This window comes from Microplitis mediator, chromosome 1 (genome assembly GCF_029852145.1).
Source record: "Microplitis mediator isolate UGA2020A chromosome 1, iyMicMedi2.1, whole genome shotgun sequence".
Taxonomy (NCBI): Eukaryota; Metazoa; Arthropoda; class Insecta; order Hymenoptera; family Braconidae; genus Microplitis; species Microplitis mediator.
The window spans coordinates 7,184,640-7,200,528 of NC_079969.1; the positions used below are offsets into that span (position 1 = coordinate 7,184,640).

Below are 15,889 nucleotides of genomic sequence, written 5' to 3' on the forward strand. Positions count from 1 at the left end.
ATTGAAAAAAAAATTTTTGTTGTCTAAAAAATAATATCTTATTTTGCCCCAACCACCTCTATAGTTATTTTTATGCTATCCTTGATACTTTAATCATTGTATTCAATTAACTAAAATAAATAAAATTTTAGCATTCAAGTCACGCGTCACAATAATATATAAATATAAATAACAATCAAATATAAACGCCTATTATTTCGAATCGATTGTAAGCTAATTTATACTTCCTATCACATCATTATAATCTATTTTTAAAAATACTCCTATATGTATGCATATTAGGGTGAGCCAAAAAAACCAACTTACCAAAAAAATTCTCCCATTGGGCAAAATTTTTAGCTCAATTTTAAAAAGTATCGGTAGCCATCTGAAATTTCCCATTTAAATAACATGCAAAAAAATTTTTTTGATTAAAAATATTATAACTTTTGAACCGTGTGAGACAAAAATTCGGCTCTAGAATATTCTTGTAGGGCAATAAATTTCTTAAAAGAAAGTCCTGGGAGTCGAATTTGTAAACTTGATGTTTTGTATACTAACAGGCTATCAAAGTCTAGAGTAAACAGAATCATACAAATTTAAGGTTTTATTTGGATTTTCCAAATACTTTTTTTTTATTGTGATCGATAACAAAATATTATTTGTAACAACGAAGATATTGTTGGTGATTTTATTGCACTACATGTAGAACAAATTTTCTCGTAGTATTGATATTTTTAATAATAAAGCCTTAAATTTGAATGATTCTGTTTACTCTAGACTTCGATGGCCTGTTAGTATACAAAATATCAAGTTTACAAATTCGACTCCCAGGACTTTTTTTAAAGAAATTTAATGCCCTACAAGAATATTCTAGAGCCGAATTTTTATCTCACACGGTTCAAAAGTTATAATATTTTTAATCAAAAAAGATTTTTTTGCATGTTATTTAAATGGGAAATTTCAAATGGCTACCGACACCTTTTAAAATTGAGCTAAAAATTTTGCCCAATGGGAGAATTTTTTTCTCGATATATAGGTTCTTTTTAAGACATAAATTCGATAGGTTGGTTTTTTTGGCTCACCCTAAATGCATATAGAAATATATATTGTATATATACCTAAGATAGCGATACTTCAAAGACATCATCAAGAATTACCCAAGAAACCTACGCACGCTCATGATACTGAATATATATTCCAAAAATGATATGGAAAATGTGACAAGATTTCTCACGACAGTCACTAAAAGGTGCTCCCTATCAAATCCTATCTAAACCCTTCTCCTAGACACCGACCAACTGGCTCTCCTAAAATACCCACATAAATTTTTATTTTTACTTGCCGATCACTGTATTAACTTAATTACTGCTTATAATTCCTAAAAATTAAAAATTGTATATTATAATATAATTCTTAATTACTGAACATGCGTTCCCGTATGAAAAAGCAATATATGAGCTTCAGTATAATTCGAAATATATGATAAATTATATGGAATTATAAGAAGTCATATATGGAGCCATATACAAAATTTTGCCGAAATATTATATGATTTTATAATTTGCAACATATATATCGGTAATATATTTTTTTTACATGCTAACTTATAAATATTGCTTATAATATTTTATACTATACTTTAAGTTATATGATAGGATATATGATTTAATTATATGACTGACATATAATATTTATGCATGTAAATATATAATTATATAAATATATGTTCACATATATTTGTATAAATGTATGTAAATATATATTTATATAGATAGATGTTTATATATATTTGCACAAATATAAAACTAGAGATTTCAAGCTATAAAATGCTTTTTTTTTTAAATCTCGATACGATTATTTTTCATGAAGTTACAGTCTTGCAAAAATCACTAAAAAATTTCTAAAATTTTTTTGTTCCTTTAATTTTTGGTATGAGTGTATTTTTTAAATTATTTATGTATAATAATATCGAAATTATTATAATATTGAAATTATAAATTAATTTATAAGATGAAACATATATTTTACGTTATAAATTAATATATAAAGCAGATACATAATTTTTGATACAATATCACATGTATATAATCACATATATTATAAATGATATGGATTATTATAATATTAAACGTATAAATTATTATATATGATAAATCATAGATTAATCAATATTAATAATTTTGCCGCCATATATGTTCAGTTATTTACCATATATTTTTTTATATATTATCGACAGTATATGGTTTTTTCATACGGGTTCCAAAATTGTTATACGAGAGATCATGTATATACTCTTTTAAACAATAAATATACAATACAATTCAATACAATATATTGTATATGCATTTCTATTTTTTTTTTATTGAATTTTTTTTAGTTGGAGTACGGTGAAGATATTTGGTCCGAAATATTACAAGAAGCTGGTGTTAAAAATGCAGTATTTAATACCCGACAAATATACTCAGATACACTGATGCTTAATTTGGCCGCAGCATTGGCTGACAAAATCGGCGTATCTGCCAATAAAACGATTGAATTTTTTGGCAGATGTTTTGTAAGATTTTTTAGTAATTTAGGGTAAGTTAATAATAACTATTTTTTTTTTTTTTACCAAATCATGTATTCGGGGTAAAATGATCCACTTTCAATAAAAAAAAAAAACTTTTTTTCCAATCATACAACCAATTAATTTTTCTAATGAGGCCTATTTTGCCCCTCATTAAAAATGTTCTTTGATAATGTCGTCAAAATTTTAAAATCTATACGAAAATTTATTAAAAAAAGAAAAATTAAAAATTAAGTATACAAATAAATGAAAAAAATATCTGATATTTTAAAAACTTATGCCTATAAAAATAATAACTGTCCATTTTGCCTCAGAAACTTTTTTACCCTTTTTCCCTCAAACTATTAAAGAGTAATTATCTAATTATTAATTATCATTAACCATAAGAATAAATAACCAATTAATTAAAAATGAATAGAAATATACCCAGTGGCATGTTTACATTCAACATATATAACTATTGATTAACCATAAAACCCTTTGTTTTATTCATTTTTGGGTATTAAGTGGTAGAAGACTTGAATTTATCGTACGATGTAACTCTCAAGGGTTGAATTAATTAATTAATTATCTCACTTAAAACATTACCGACACGAAACTAGTTTTACAATATAAATATATATTTATATTATATAAACATAATTACTAACTTGTCTTAAGTACTATTCAACTAATTAATAAATTAATTAATTAAATAATTAATAGACGAAAAAAAAACTTTTGTTCGAATATTTACAATTTTAAGAATAAAAAATATGGTCGACTTGAGGCTTTATTTGGGCGAATTTTCAGTCTAATAAAACTATTTTTGAAAACCTATTTACTAAATTTTTCTCTTCTAATATAGAGATTTCAAATCCCCGTACGCAAAAAGTATTTATCCGGGATATATACGGGCAAAATTGAATATATGTCTCATATATGCGACATATATTCAGATTTGCCCGAATATATCCCGGATATATATTTTTTGCGTACGGGTCATGACTTTTTGAATTGCTTGTGAAGGATAAAAAAATAAACTTTAAAAATAGTGTTTGAAATTATAACCCGGAATCCGGGTGACAATATGGGGAATTTTGACATTCCAAATAATAAATTTCACATTAAGGTACCGGGTAATAAGGCCTAGCTAAGGGAGATTTTGAATAGAATCGAAAATATTGCATTTAATTATCGAATTGTATCATTATAATCTTTATTTCAATACATTAGCCATAAAATATAATGAAGTAATGGTAATTTATACTACAAACAAACAAAAAATTAAACTTTTACAAAAACCTTACGTATATGCCTTATTTTACTACGGTAGGGTTATAAGGCCTACGGGTTAAACAAACTGTAATAGTTAAACTATACTTAATAAAATTGGTATTAGAGATAAATCATCACTTAAATTTAGCAACAATACTTTTTTAAAGACAGAAGACTATATTGCTTTGCTCAACAGCACTTGAAACTATCAGTATCCTTTTTAAGAGTCAGAAGACTAGATTCCCGATGAAAAAAGATTTTATACAATTGTATAACATTATAGGGGAGAGAGGGGCAAAAGGGGGTACTTTAGGAAATACCAAGTTTTCGAGGACTCAAATACACTAAATTTTTTTTGTTTTAATGAAATTCAAAGTAAATAGAAAAAATTTTCAGTTACTGTTGAAACATAAAGTTTTTCATTTTTGCGGGCAAAATGGGGTACCCTCTAAAAAGGGTAAAAACAAAAAAATTCTGGATTTTAAATGAATTTGATTAAGTTAAATTTTTTTTGCAAGGAATTTACATGAAGAAAAATTATATTTTACATGATTATTGAATACAAAAGAAGAAAAACAAATTTTTAATAGTTTTTATCATAAAACAAAAGCCCTTAATATTTTTCAACTGACAATTGATTTTTGAAAAAGTTTAACAAAAAAAATTCAAAATAACGCTCAAATTTATTTACAAAAGTGATTTTGAAATGTTTAAGATCCATTTAAAATATAAAATTTTTTTTTATAAAATTTCGGGGGTACCCCGTTTTGCCTACCCTACCCCTTTTGCCCCCTCTTCCCCTATATAGACCATAAATAAATTGGATAGAAAAAATGGCCCGATCCAATTATATACAATCTGTACAGAAATTATATACAATTTTATACAAATTGTATACAATTCTATATAATTACATATAATTCTATATAATTATATACAATTCTACATAATTGCAATTATATAGAATTGTATATAATTTGTATAGAATTGTATACCATTTCTGTACAGATTGTATACAATTGGATCGGGCCATTTTTTCTATCCAATTTATACATAATTTTATATAATTGTATAAAATCTTTTTTCATCGGGTTGTTTTTTATAATTTCTTCTGCGCTACGACATCATATGACGGATGATGAAATATACTCTCTCAAAATGAATTAGTGAAATTCACTTCAAATTAGTGAATTTTCACTGGGAACCACCTATAAGTATACCACTGGTTGAATTAGTAGTATAGCTGTAGAAATAGTGACTATCCACTGATTCGCGAGAATTTCACTAATTCATTTTTAGAGAGTAGAAGACAAAGAACGTGGTATCGGGACTCCATAAACTTTTTGTAACATCTCTATGCAAGACCCTTCTACTAAAGTAGCCTTTAGCGGAGGCGATTATTTTAAATATCAATTCTGTCACTTAGGTCTTATTACCCGCGGATACCTTACGTGTTGTCAATTTTTTAAGTATCAGTTACGATTTTTAAAGTTCAAATAGTAATTTTTCTTACATAGACAATAAATTTTCATACTTATCGTGTAATTATTCACGTTTTAATCATTAATGAAAAAATTACTATTTAGAATAATAGTATTTTTACTGCTCACTTTATCATTGTATTACTTGTCATTCTCAATTTATATAGTTTATTTTTTTCCGTGTAGTAAAAATAGTTTTTAAAAATTGTGTGTTCGAAAACGTTCTCACCTGCCTTAAAATTAATCATTACAAAGTTCTAAATCAACAACATTTCTAACTATCAAAATTCTAAATTTGAAAAAATTCAACTTGAAGTTCTGATTCACCCCCAAATTAACAAGTTCTACAATTGACTTTCTTTGGAATCTTTTTGGAACGAATTTTCTTTACATGGCTATATATTTTTTATAGATATGGATGTATGCTAAAAGCAACGGGACGTTATTTTTGTGATTTTCTTCAAAGTGTCGATAATATTCACATCCAAATGCGTTTCACGTATCCAAAAATGAAAAGTCCATCGATGTATATCACACATATAGATCCACATGGAGTTGTACTAGTGTATCGCAGTAATCGACAAGGATTTACTCATTATTTGATAGGTAATATTATCTTCACTATCTAGTACAGAGTACGCAGAGACAATTTTATAATAAATTTTGAGACCAGAGTTACATTATTACTGTTATCTAAAATTTTCAAGTCAAGGTTTGCATACAAATAATCATTTTTATTTTTTTAAAGGAATTTTATTTCAAATAGCAAAAGATCTTTATGAAACAAGTCTAGATATCCGTGTACTTGAAAGTTTAAACAATATCCCTGGCTCGAGAAATGTTATGGTTAAATTCCGTATTGATTTTGACAATCGTGAATACGTGAGTTAATTTATTGGATAATATATTTATTTAAAGGAAGGAAATTCAATTTAATTTAATTTAATTTAATTTAATTGATTGAAACATAGACTGCTAAAACAAATCGCATGAAGGCACCAATTGGTAGAGAGCTTTCACCAGTATCTTGTGGATTACTCCTTAGATTATTTCCATTTGGTGTTGTGGTTAATCCGGAAATGCGTATTGAGGGCGCAGGTGAAAAATTACTTCAAGTATGGGGTGGTAATACTTCTATTTTAAATCGGCATATCTGTGAAGTTTTTAAATTGCGTCGTCCTAAAGGCATTTCTTTTACTTGGCGTAATGTAAGTTGTAAAAAAAAATTGTTTTTTTAAAATTTCTTTTGATAGAAATTTTTTTATCAAAAATGATTTGTATATTTGTGTAGGTGATGAAATTACGCGTTAAATGAGTACCAACAACGATGTATTACGTAGTGATGATAATTTTGTCTAATTGTTAATAAATCCGCCATTTTGAATTTTATTCATTATTTTTTTTTTAGCTTATGGGTATTCGTTTTACTCGGTATTACATGACAAGTAACGCTGCAATATTAATTTTTTTGAATAAAATACTAAAAAAAAAAGGACAAATCTAATTGTTAGCAACAATAATAATTTTTATAATTTTTTTTTGTTTCTAAATATATCGATGTGGGTACTCAAACACACGGAAATTTTATGGAGAAAAAAAATATATATATGATTCTGCGTTTTATTTTGATAGCAAAAAAAAATATTCAGAAATTAAAAAAAAAATTTTTTTTAGGTGATTTATTTGTATTCCGTAATGTTTGAGCTCGAGTTGATACGTTCAAATGAAGTGATAATAAATAAATGTGATAATAATATACCTGGTTGTGATAATAATCCAGGAAGCTCTAAATCTTCTGGTTTGGAACGAAAAGGCAGCCAAGGTGCACGAAGTATCCTTTTGAAGGGTCAAATGCGATATATCGAAGATATAAAATCGATTATTTTTCTCTGTAGTCCTTTGTAAGTATATAATTAATCAAATGATATATTTGAACAATAACTAAAATTAATTTTTTACTTATAAACAATTCAGAATAAATAGTTTGGATGAATTACCCAGCATGGGACTTTACTTGAATGATCTGAACCCACATGGCATGAGTCGTGAAATGGTTCTAGCTGGTTGGCAGCATTGCGACAGGTTAAAAAAAAAATAAAAAATTAAAAAAAAATTGACTTTCTATAAATTAAAATTTTTTTACTAGATTGGAAATGATGTTCGAAAGAGCTGAGCAACGATCGCAGGAATTAGAAACAAGTTATACGTTACTAGATCGTTGGAAAAATAAAAGTGACGAGTTACTTTATTCTATGATACCACAAACTGTTGCCGATCGTTTGCGAACCGGTTCTAATCCATTAAGTACCTGTGAGGTTTGTTAATAAAAAAAATTAATAATAATAAATATATTTAGTCAATAATATGGGCGTAAAAAACAATAAAAACGATTTTTTTAATTTTTGTAAAAAAAAAACCTTGACCGGGATTCGAACCCGCGACTTCGAGATAAAAAAGTTAATTGGTAATGACGATAACTCGATAACTTATTAACCGATTTGCATAAATAAGGGCTTATTTTATTCAGCATCAAAGCCTGCGTCGCTTAAGTAACTAATTATTAACAACTGGGGTAAGATGGGCCGCTGTAGAACTTGACTAAAAAATGTACCGATTTTTTGCGGGAAAAATTATTAAAATTGAACCCTTATAGATTAAATGGTGATTTTTTAGACTAATGATAGTATTCATTTATTTTTAGTCATTTGAGTCTATATCAGTATTATTTTGTGAACTATGTGATTTTGATTACTCAACAATCGAAGGCGTTATGGATATTGTATCTTCAATGAACGCAGTATTTTCTTGTTTCGATTCATTGATGGATAAATTCAATGTTTACAAGGTAGAGAGATAAATTAATGAAAATAAAAAATGTTATTTTTATAAAGATTAGATTTTCATGGTATTCAGGTAGAAACAGTTGGACGTATTTATATGGCGGCAAGCGGTGCACCAGACCGTACGAAACATCATGCGAGAAATATAGCAGACGTATCATTGCAACTGATCAATCGCGTACGGTCTCTCCAATTACCGTCGGGAATAGACATACAAATACGCATAGGTAAATCTATATAATTTATATAATGATATATGTAATGTACTTATAGTATGCATGTGTAGATAAATATATCATTAAATTTCTACGTCCTCGACAAAAAAGGAATATGATGAAATGGGAACTACTATATATATGTACATATATATATAAATATATAGATCGGGGTAAAATGGGGTACCTGTTTGCAGACAGAAAAAAAATTCTTTTTTTTGTAAAGTTTGTAAAAAAATAGGGTAACTTGGTCACTTTAAAAATTTCATTAATTTTTTTTTTTCGAGTGTTTGTTATCTTAATAATTTTTGTAAACTAAAAAATTCTGATTTCGAAGTAAAATGGACTACTACTAAAACCTCGTTGATTAATTTATTTAATTATAAGAATGAGCTTTAATTTTCACCAGATCAAGTCCTAAAGATTTAATAAAAAAAATGTATTTTTCAATCATGGTCCATTTTACTTTACATTGCGCTTTTTAAAAGTTTCAATTAAAAAGTTCGCAATTCCTTGAAAAGAAATAAAAATGACTAGAAATTTAAAAGTGACCGCGTTTCCAGACGGATTAACTTGCCCCATTTTTTGTAATGGCGCAATTTTTAAATTAAAATTAATTTTTTTGCAGCCTCATTTTGCGGAGTTTCCCAATGCAATTATATATATCTACATTAGGGTGAGCCAAAAAAACCAACCTATCGAATTTATGTCTTAAAAAGGACCTATATATCGAGAAAAAAATTCCCCCATTGGGCAAAATTTTTAACTCAATTTTAAAAGGTGTCGGTAGCCATTTCAAATTTCCCATTTAAATAACATGCGAAAAAATTTTTTTTTATTAAAAATATTACAACTTTTAAACCGTGTGAGATAAAAATTCGGCTCTAGAATATTCTTGTAGGGCATTAAATTTTTCAAAAGAAAGTCCTGGGAGTCGAATCTGTAAACTTGATATTTCGTATACTAACAGGCTGTCAAAGTCTAGAGTAAACAGAGTCATACAAATTTAAAGCTTTATAATTAAAAATATCAATACTACGAGAAAATTTGTTCTACATGTAGTGCAATGAAATCACCAACAATATCCACGTTGTAACAAATAATATTCTCTTATCGATCACAATAAAAGAAAAGTATTTGGAAAATCCAAATAAAACCTTAAATTTGTATGATTCTGTTTACTCTAGACTTTGATAGCCTGTTAGTATACGAAATATCAAGTTTACAAATTCGACTCCCAGGACTTTCTTTTAAGAAATTTAATGCCCTACAAGAATATTCTAGAGCCGAATTTTTGTCTCACATGGTTCAAAAGTTATAATATTTTTAATCAAAAAAAAATTTTTGCATATTATTTAAATGGGAAAATTTAAATGGCTACCGACACCTTTTAAAATTGAGCTAAAAATTTTGCCCAATGGGAGAATTTTTTTCTCGATATATATAGGTCCTTTTTAAGACGTAAATTCGATAGGTTGGTTTTTTTGGCTCACCCTAATCTACATGTATATATATAAATTTTTTTTTTGTTAGGGATTCACTCAGGACCTGCAGTTGCGGGTGTTGTTGGTATTAAAGTACCAAGATATTGTTTTTTTGGTGACACTGTCAATACAGCGTCACGTATGCAATCAACTGGACTGGTAATTTTACATATATTATTAAACTCTAAAAAATCACTATTGAAAAAAAATAAAAACTGATGACTTTACCCTTTAAAATATAAAAAAAAATTTCTCACAATTATTTATTTTTTCAAAAGCCAGGAAAAGTGCATTTATCACCGGATACAAAAGCACTGCTCCCGAGTGATCGTTACCAGATTGAATCCCGAGGGGTATTGTGGGTCAAGGTAAAGTCAATGTCCTTTGACTATTATAAATAAATTTATTTATTTTTACTCCCTTGCCTTCCCTTCTCTTCCATTCAATATAACGGACACTAACCGTATATAATATAGTTTAAAATAAATTCACGAGCTTTTTTATATGCATATGTTTTATCTACAAACTTGGATTATTTTTTTAGGGGAAAGGTCACATGGAAACTTATTGGCTCTCTGCAAACGAAAACTCACCGAAGAATGAAACTTAAATTCATACGGTTAAGATAAAAATATAAATTATATGATATTATTTATTGTAATTAAAAATAATTTGTGCCTTAAAAAAGAATTTGTTTTTAAAATATTAAATATTGTTTTTTTTTATTTAAATTTATTTTGAGACAACATCATTAAGGAATTTACGTACAAATAAATGAAAATTTTATCTTAAGTGATTTTTAATTTTAGCAATAACATGAATCCTCTGTATATTTTTTAAACCACCTTAATCTACCTTACAAAAATTTGGGCAGAACAATTTTCAAAGTGATAAGGAGTCAGACGATGCTTAACGGAGTTAATTATTTTCAAGAAATGACAATTTTCAATGCACGAAATTATTCCAGTTGATGGTTATATCACTAAAATAAGGTTATTGATGCAATTGTTATGTTCGGCGATGATTCAATAAACAATTTTATTGGTTCAGCAAAAATTTATATGCACACAGTCAAAAAGGATCTGTCAAAATCAACGCATATCGTGTGTTAGACGAACGTTTTACACTGATTTATGTGTTATTTTAACATATTGTGAGTGTTAGAAAAAGTTACATACACATATGTTAAAAGTAAAAATTTTCCAAGAATTCTTTTGTAATGGTCGACATTATTTTTAAGATATTTTGTGTGTTGATTTGACAGTAACATATAAAAAGTGTTACTTTCGAATAAAATAACATTTTTGTGTGTTAAAAAATCAATCTATTGCGGCAGTTCAAACAAGATAAATATTGTGTGTTAAATTGACACACAAAAGTGTTAAAAATTCGACACACAAAATTTCAACATACGCTTTTTTTTACACTTTGACGATTCGTTTTTTACTGTGCATCTCTAATGGTTCTGATGAACACTTAAGCACCGAATTTAACGAATACACGGAGATAAAAGAACAGGTAATTGTCCTATGTTGCATAGTAACATTTCCTATGTTCGTATAGGAATTTTTACTATGCTAACATACGAAAACTTACTATGTTGACATAGGAATAATTCCTTTGTAACATAGAAATTACTCCTATGTTAACATAGTAAATTTTCCTATGTTGCGAAGTAATATTTTCTATGTTCGTATAGGAATTGAGACTATGCTAACATACGGAAATTTTACTACGTTAACATAGGAATAATTCCTATGTTATATAAGGATTATTTCTATGTTGACATATTAAATTTCCCTATGCTAAAATAGGAAAATGTACCATGTAACATGGGAAAATTGACTATGTATCATAGGGACATTTACTATGCAACATAGGAAAATTTGCTGTGTTAACATAGGAATAATTCCTTTGTAATATAGGAATTGGTCCATTGTTAACATAGTAAATTTTCCTATGTCGCGAAGTAATATTTCCTATGTGCGCATAGAAATTTTTACTATGCTAACATACAGAAATTTACTATGATAACATACGGAAATTTACTATGTTAACATAGGAAAATATACCATGTAACATAGGGAAATTGACTGTGTATCATAGGGACATTTACTATGCAACATAGGAAAATTTACTGTGTTAACATTAAATAATTAACATAATTCCTTTGTAACATAGAAATTACTCATATGTTAACATATTAAATTTTCCTATGTTGCATTGTAGATTTCCCTATGTGCATATAGGAAATCCTACTGTGTTAACATAGGAATAATTCCTATGTACATAAAATTGAAAAAAAAAATTTACTTATTTCCTTACATATATATTAGCTTGCATACTACAAAAAATCATTGGACTTATAACTGTACTTTTACTCCGTAGAAACTATGTGACTTGTAAAAATATGATTTTTTTAAGATAAACTTAACTTTGAACCTGAAAATAATAGTTGATAAAAAAACGTAATTTACTAGGTTAAAATGAATCTTGACTTATAACTGATTAGCGCAAGTCAAATCAACACTTATTTAAATTAACTAATAATAAAATCACTACACATTATTGTAATATATAAACAATTTATTTTGTAGTAATTAATAGAATACAAAAAAAATTTAGGTCCTTCTTCTGAAGGCTTCATTAATACTAAACCGGATTAATCAAATTAATGGTTCATTTTAACACGATTGGTGAACGTCTTAGTCATAACAACTTTGTCTGAATTTGAATTTTTGAAAAGAAAAAAAAATCTAATCCTTTTATAATTTTTTCAACACACGAATTTTTCCTATGTTAACATAGTAATATCTTGAACAAATTACGTTTAATTCATATTCTTGTACACGGAGAATAAAAAACAATAATTTTTCCTATGTTGGCATAGTAACTATTACTATGTTTAAAATGAAAAAATTTCTATACCACAGAGAAAAAATTACTGTGGTAACATAGGAATAAATCTTATGCTGACGTAGGAATTTTTCCTATGTTGACACAGTAACTTTTACTATGTTAACACACCCTGATTAAAAAAGTGAATTGAAAAGTATTGAAAAAGATGAGAAATGAATCCTTTCGAATACTTTCTATACCCCAAGGTTTTCATTTTGACATAAAATGAATACTTTTCAATCCCAAAATAATAAAAGAATTTCTGAACTTCCGAGGAATTGAAAAAGATTCAAATGAATTGATATTTTTAATCTTTCTGAATCCTTCTCAATACCTAAATAATCCGACATTTCGGATCAAGTGTGGGATTGAAAAAGATTGAAGTGAATTGAAATTTTTGAATCTTTCTGAATCCTTCTCAATTCTCAATTCTTTTCAATACTTTCGAATTCCACTTTGGAATTGGAAAGTATTCAAACGATCGAAATTTCAATTCCATTCAATACTTTCCAAAACCGCCGAGGGATTGAAAAGAATTGAAATATTTTTCAATACTTTTCAATTCACTTTTTTAATCAGGGCAGGAATTATTACTATCCCGGGAAAAAATGATTTTGCCTAATTATATATAATTATATATAAGACCTTATATATAATTAGATCTAAAAATTGGCCAGGTCTAATTATATATAATTTATATATAATTATATATAGGTTATATATGATTATATATAATACGTTATATATAATTAGATCTGAAAATTGGCCAGGTCTAATTATATATAATCATATATAAGTTATATATACTCATATATAATTAGATATGATTATGTATAATACATATATATCATATTTTATATATAATTAGATCCGAAAATTAGGCGGGTTTCATCATATATATGATTATGTGTAATTTATATACAATTACGTATGTTCATGTACGATTAATATTGAAGTATTCAGAGGGAAGTTTTTTTTTTAATTATACGTTTAATTATACATAAGTTTATTACTTTTTTAACAGACTGAAAAATATAATGTAACGCTTCGTAAATATTTTAAAATTATAATTTATAGTAAAATTGTAATCATTATTTCTGTAAATATACACCTAAAACTATAATGCATTTAACGAGTACTGATTATGAAATATCAATAAAGACCATAGAGCATCTAATATATTAAATAAGAAAAACTAAATATTAAATATATTCTATAAATAAAATATTAACTTATATATATATATATATATATATATATATATATATATATATATATATATATATATATATATATATATATATATATATATATATATATAAATAATTAATTTATATTTGATTATATATAGATTTAAAGATCTAAAATATAATAAAAATTACTATATATGGGTCTATATAGGTCAGGTCTAATCAGATCTAATCATATATAGACCCATGTACAACTATATATGGGTATATACTATTATATATATTCCATATACAATCATATATAATTAGGCAAAATCATTTTGTCCCGGGATATAATTAGATCTAATTATATATAAGGCTATATATACTTATATATAGGTCTATATATAACCATATATATTCTATATATAATCATATATAATTAGGCAAAATCATTTTTTTCCCGGTATAATTAGGTCTAATTATATATAAGGCTATATATACTTATATATAGGTCTATATATAACCATATAGATTCTATATATAATCATATATAATTAGGCAAAATCATTTTTTTCCCGGTATAATTAGGTCTAATTATATATAAGACTATATATACTTATATATAGGTCTATATATAACCATATATATTCTATATATAATCAGGCAAAATCATTTTTTTCCCGGTATAATTAGGTCTAATTATATATAAGGCTATATATACTTATATATAGGCCTATATATAACCATATATAAGTATATATAATACCATATATAATTATATATATTCCATATATAATCATATATAATTATATATAATTAGGCAAAATCATTTTTTCCCGGGATGTCCGCATATTAATAGTTACTATGCCAACATAGGAAAAATTACTGTTTTTTTTTCTCCGTGCAAGAATGCATTTCTATCGCGAACGCACACGGAAAAAACGAGTCTCGAAAAAATTATATTATTCAATTCATTTTATTAAGAGATAATAGTGCACATCAATAAATGCATTACTTTAACTACTTGTTGCTAAATGTAGAGTAAAAATTACAAAATGCTAATTATTACGATATGATTACCTGAAAAATTGCTATATGATTACTTTTGTTACTAATTCATTCTCAGTATTTATCAATAGAACAGCAATTTCTATAAAGAAAAATATCAAATTATTATGTCGCGTTAAGTGAATATTTGATAGTATTAGGTTTGTAAGTTGTCTAAAGCAGATCGATAAAATTAAACATTAGTAGAGATAGAGTATACTAATATGGATTACAAGTTCAAAGACTTTCGTTCAAAGAAGACATCGGAAAGACAGACTGAGAAGAGGATTCGCACGCGAAAGGTCAGGGTTCAAATCTCGGTTAAGTCAAGTGATTATTAATTTATAAAATTGACACAAACATTATACATAACATAAATAATAATGAAATGTTAAAAGACGAATGTAGATTAAATTTCAATCAATTTAGTTCTATTATAGTAAAATTTACTAAACTATAAAATAAATTTCACTAAGCAAACAGTCAAGTTCACTAATGCAGTTTATAGTTATTGACATGCACGAATGATAAAAATTACTAAATATGAATAAAAATTTACGCAAAATGTTTTATTAATTTTTTTTTTTTTCATGTAGGGTAAGATTACTCGTTACCCGATCAGGGAATTAGTACCCGACCACTTATGTATTTGTATGTCTGTATTCACTGATTTTTACTACATATAGATATACAAATCGTAAAGTGATCGAGTATTAAATCCCTGATTGGGTACTAGGTCTTTTACCTTACTGTACGTGTGGCAAAATTGTTATCTACGGTGATTTTACTTTTTGAATGTTGAGTCAAATAATTGGTGGGTGCAATTAATTTAGTCATGCGGTGACAAGAATTCAATTCTGATTAATAATTTTTATGATTATTATATTTTTAATAAACGATGTAGCACGAAAGATGTCAAAAGAGAGGTATTATGAATTTTTTAACAT

General features: G+C 26.5%; 1 protein-coding gene across 1 annotated transcript in view; it reads left to right on the top strand.

The window, feature by feature from the left end:
- LOC130678290 (soluble guanylate cyclase 89Da-like) overlaps positions 1–10,586 on the top strand; it is a 12,711-nt gene extending 2,125 nt beyond the window's left edge. Inside the window, exons 2-13 of the mRNA XM_057485437.1 lie at positions 2,360–2,559; positions 5,699–5,892; positions 6,035–6,168; positions 6,258–6,494; positions 6,961–7,187; positions 7,261–7,368; positions 7,433–7,601; positions 7,988–8,131; positions 8,200–8,353; positions 9,875–9,984; positions 10,104–10,193; positions 10,370–10,586. Of these exons, the coding sequence (XP_057341420.1) occupies positions 2,360–2,559; positions 5,699–5,892; positions 6,035–6,168; positions 6,258–6,494; positions 6,961–7,187; positions 7,261–7,368; positions 7,433–7,601; positions 7,988–8,131; positions 8,200–8,353; positions 9,875–9,984; positions 10,104–10,193; positions 10,370–10,435 (1,833 nt within the window). The 3' untranslated portion in view covers positions 10,436–10,586. The remainder of the gene's footprint in view (positions 1–2,359; positions 2,560–5,698; positions 5,893–6,034; positions 6,169–6,257; positions 6,495–6,960; positions 7,188–7,260; positions 7,369–7,432; positions 7,602–7,987; positions 8,132–8,199; positions 8,354–9,874; positions 9,985–10,103; positions 10,194–10,369) is intronic.
- The last annotated feature ends 5,303 nt before the right edge of the window (positions 10,587–15,889 follow it).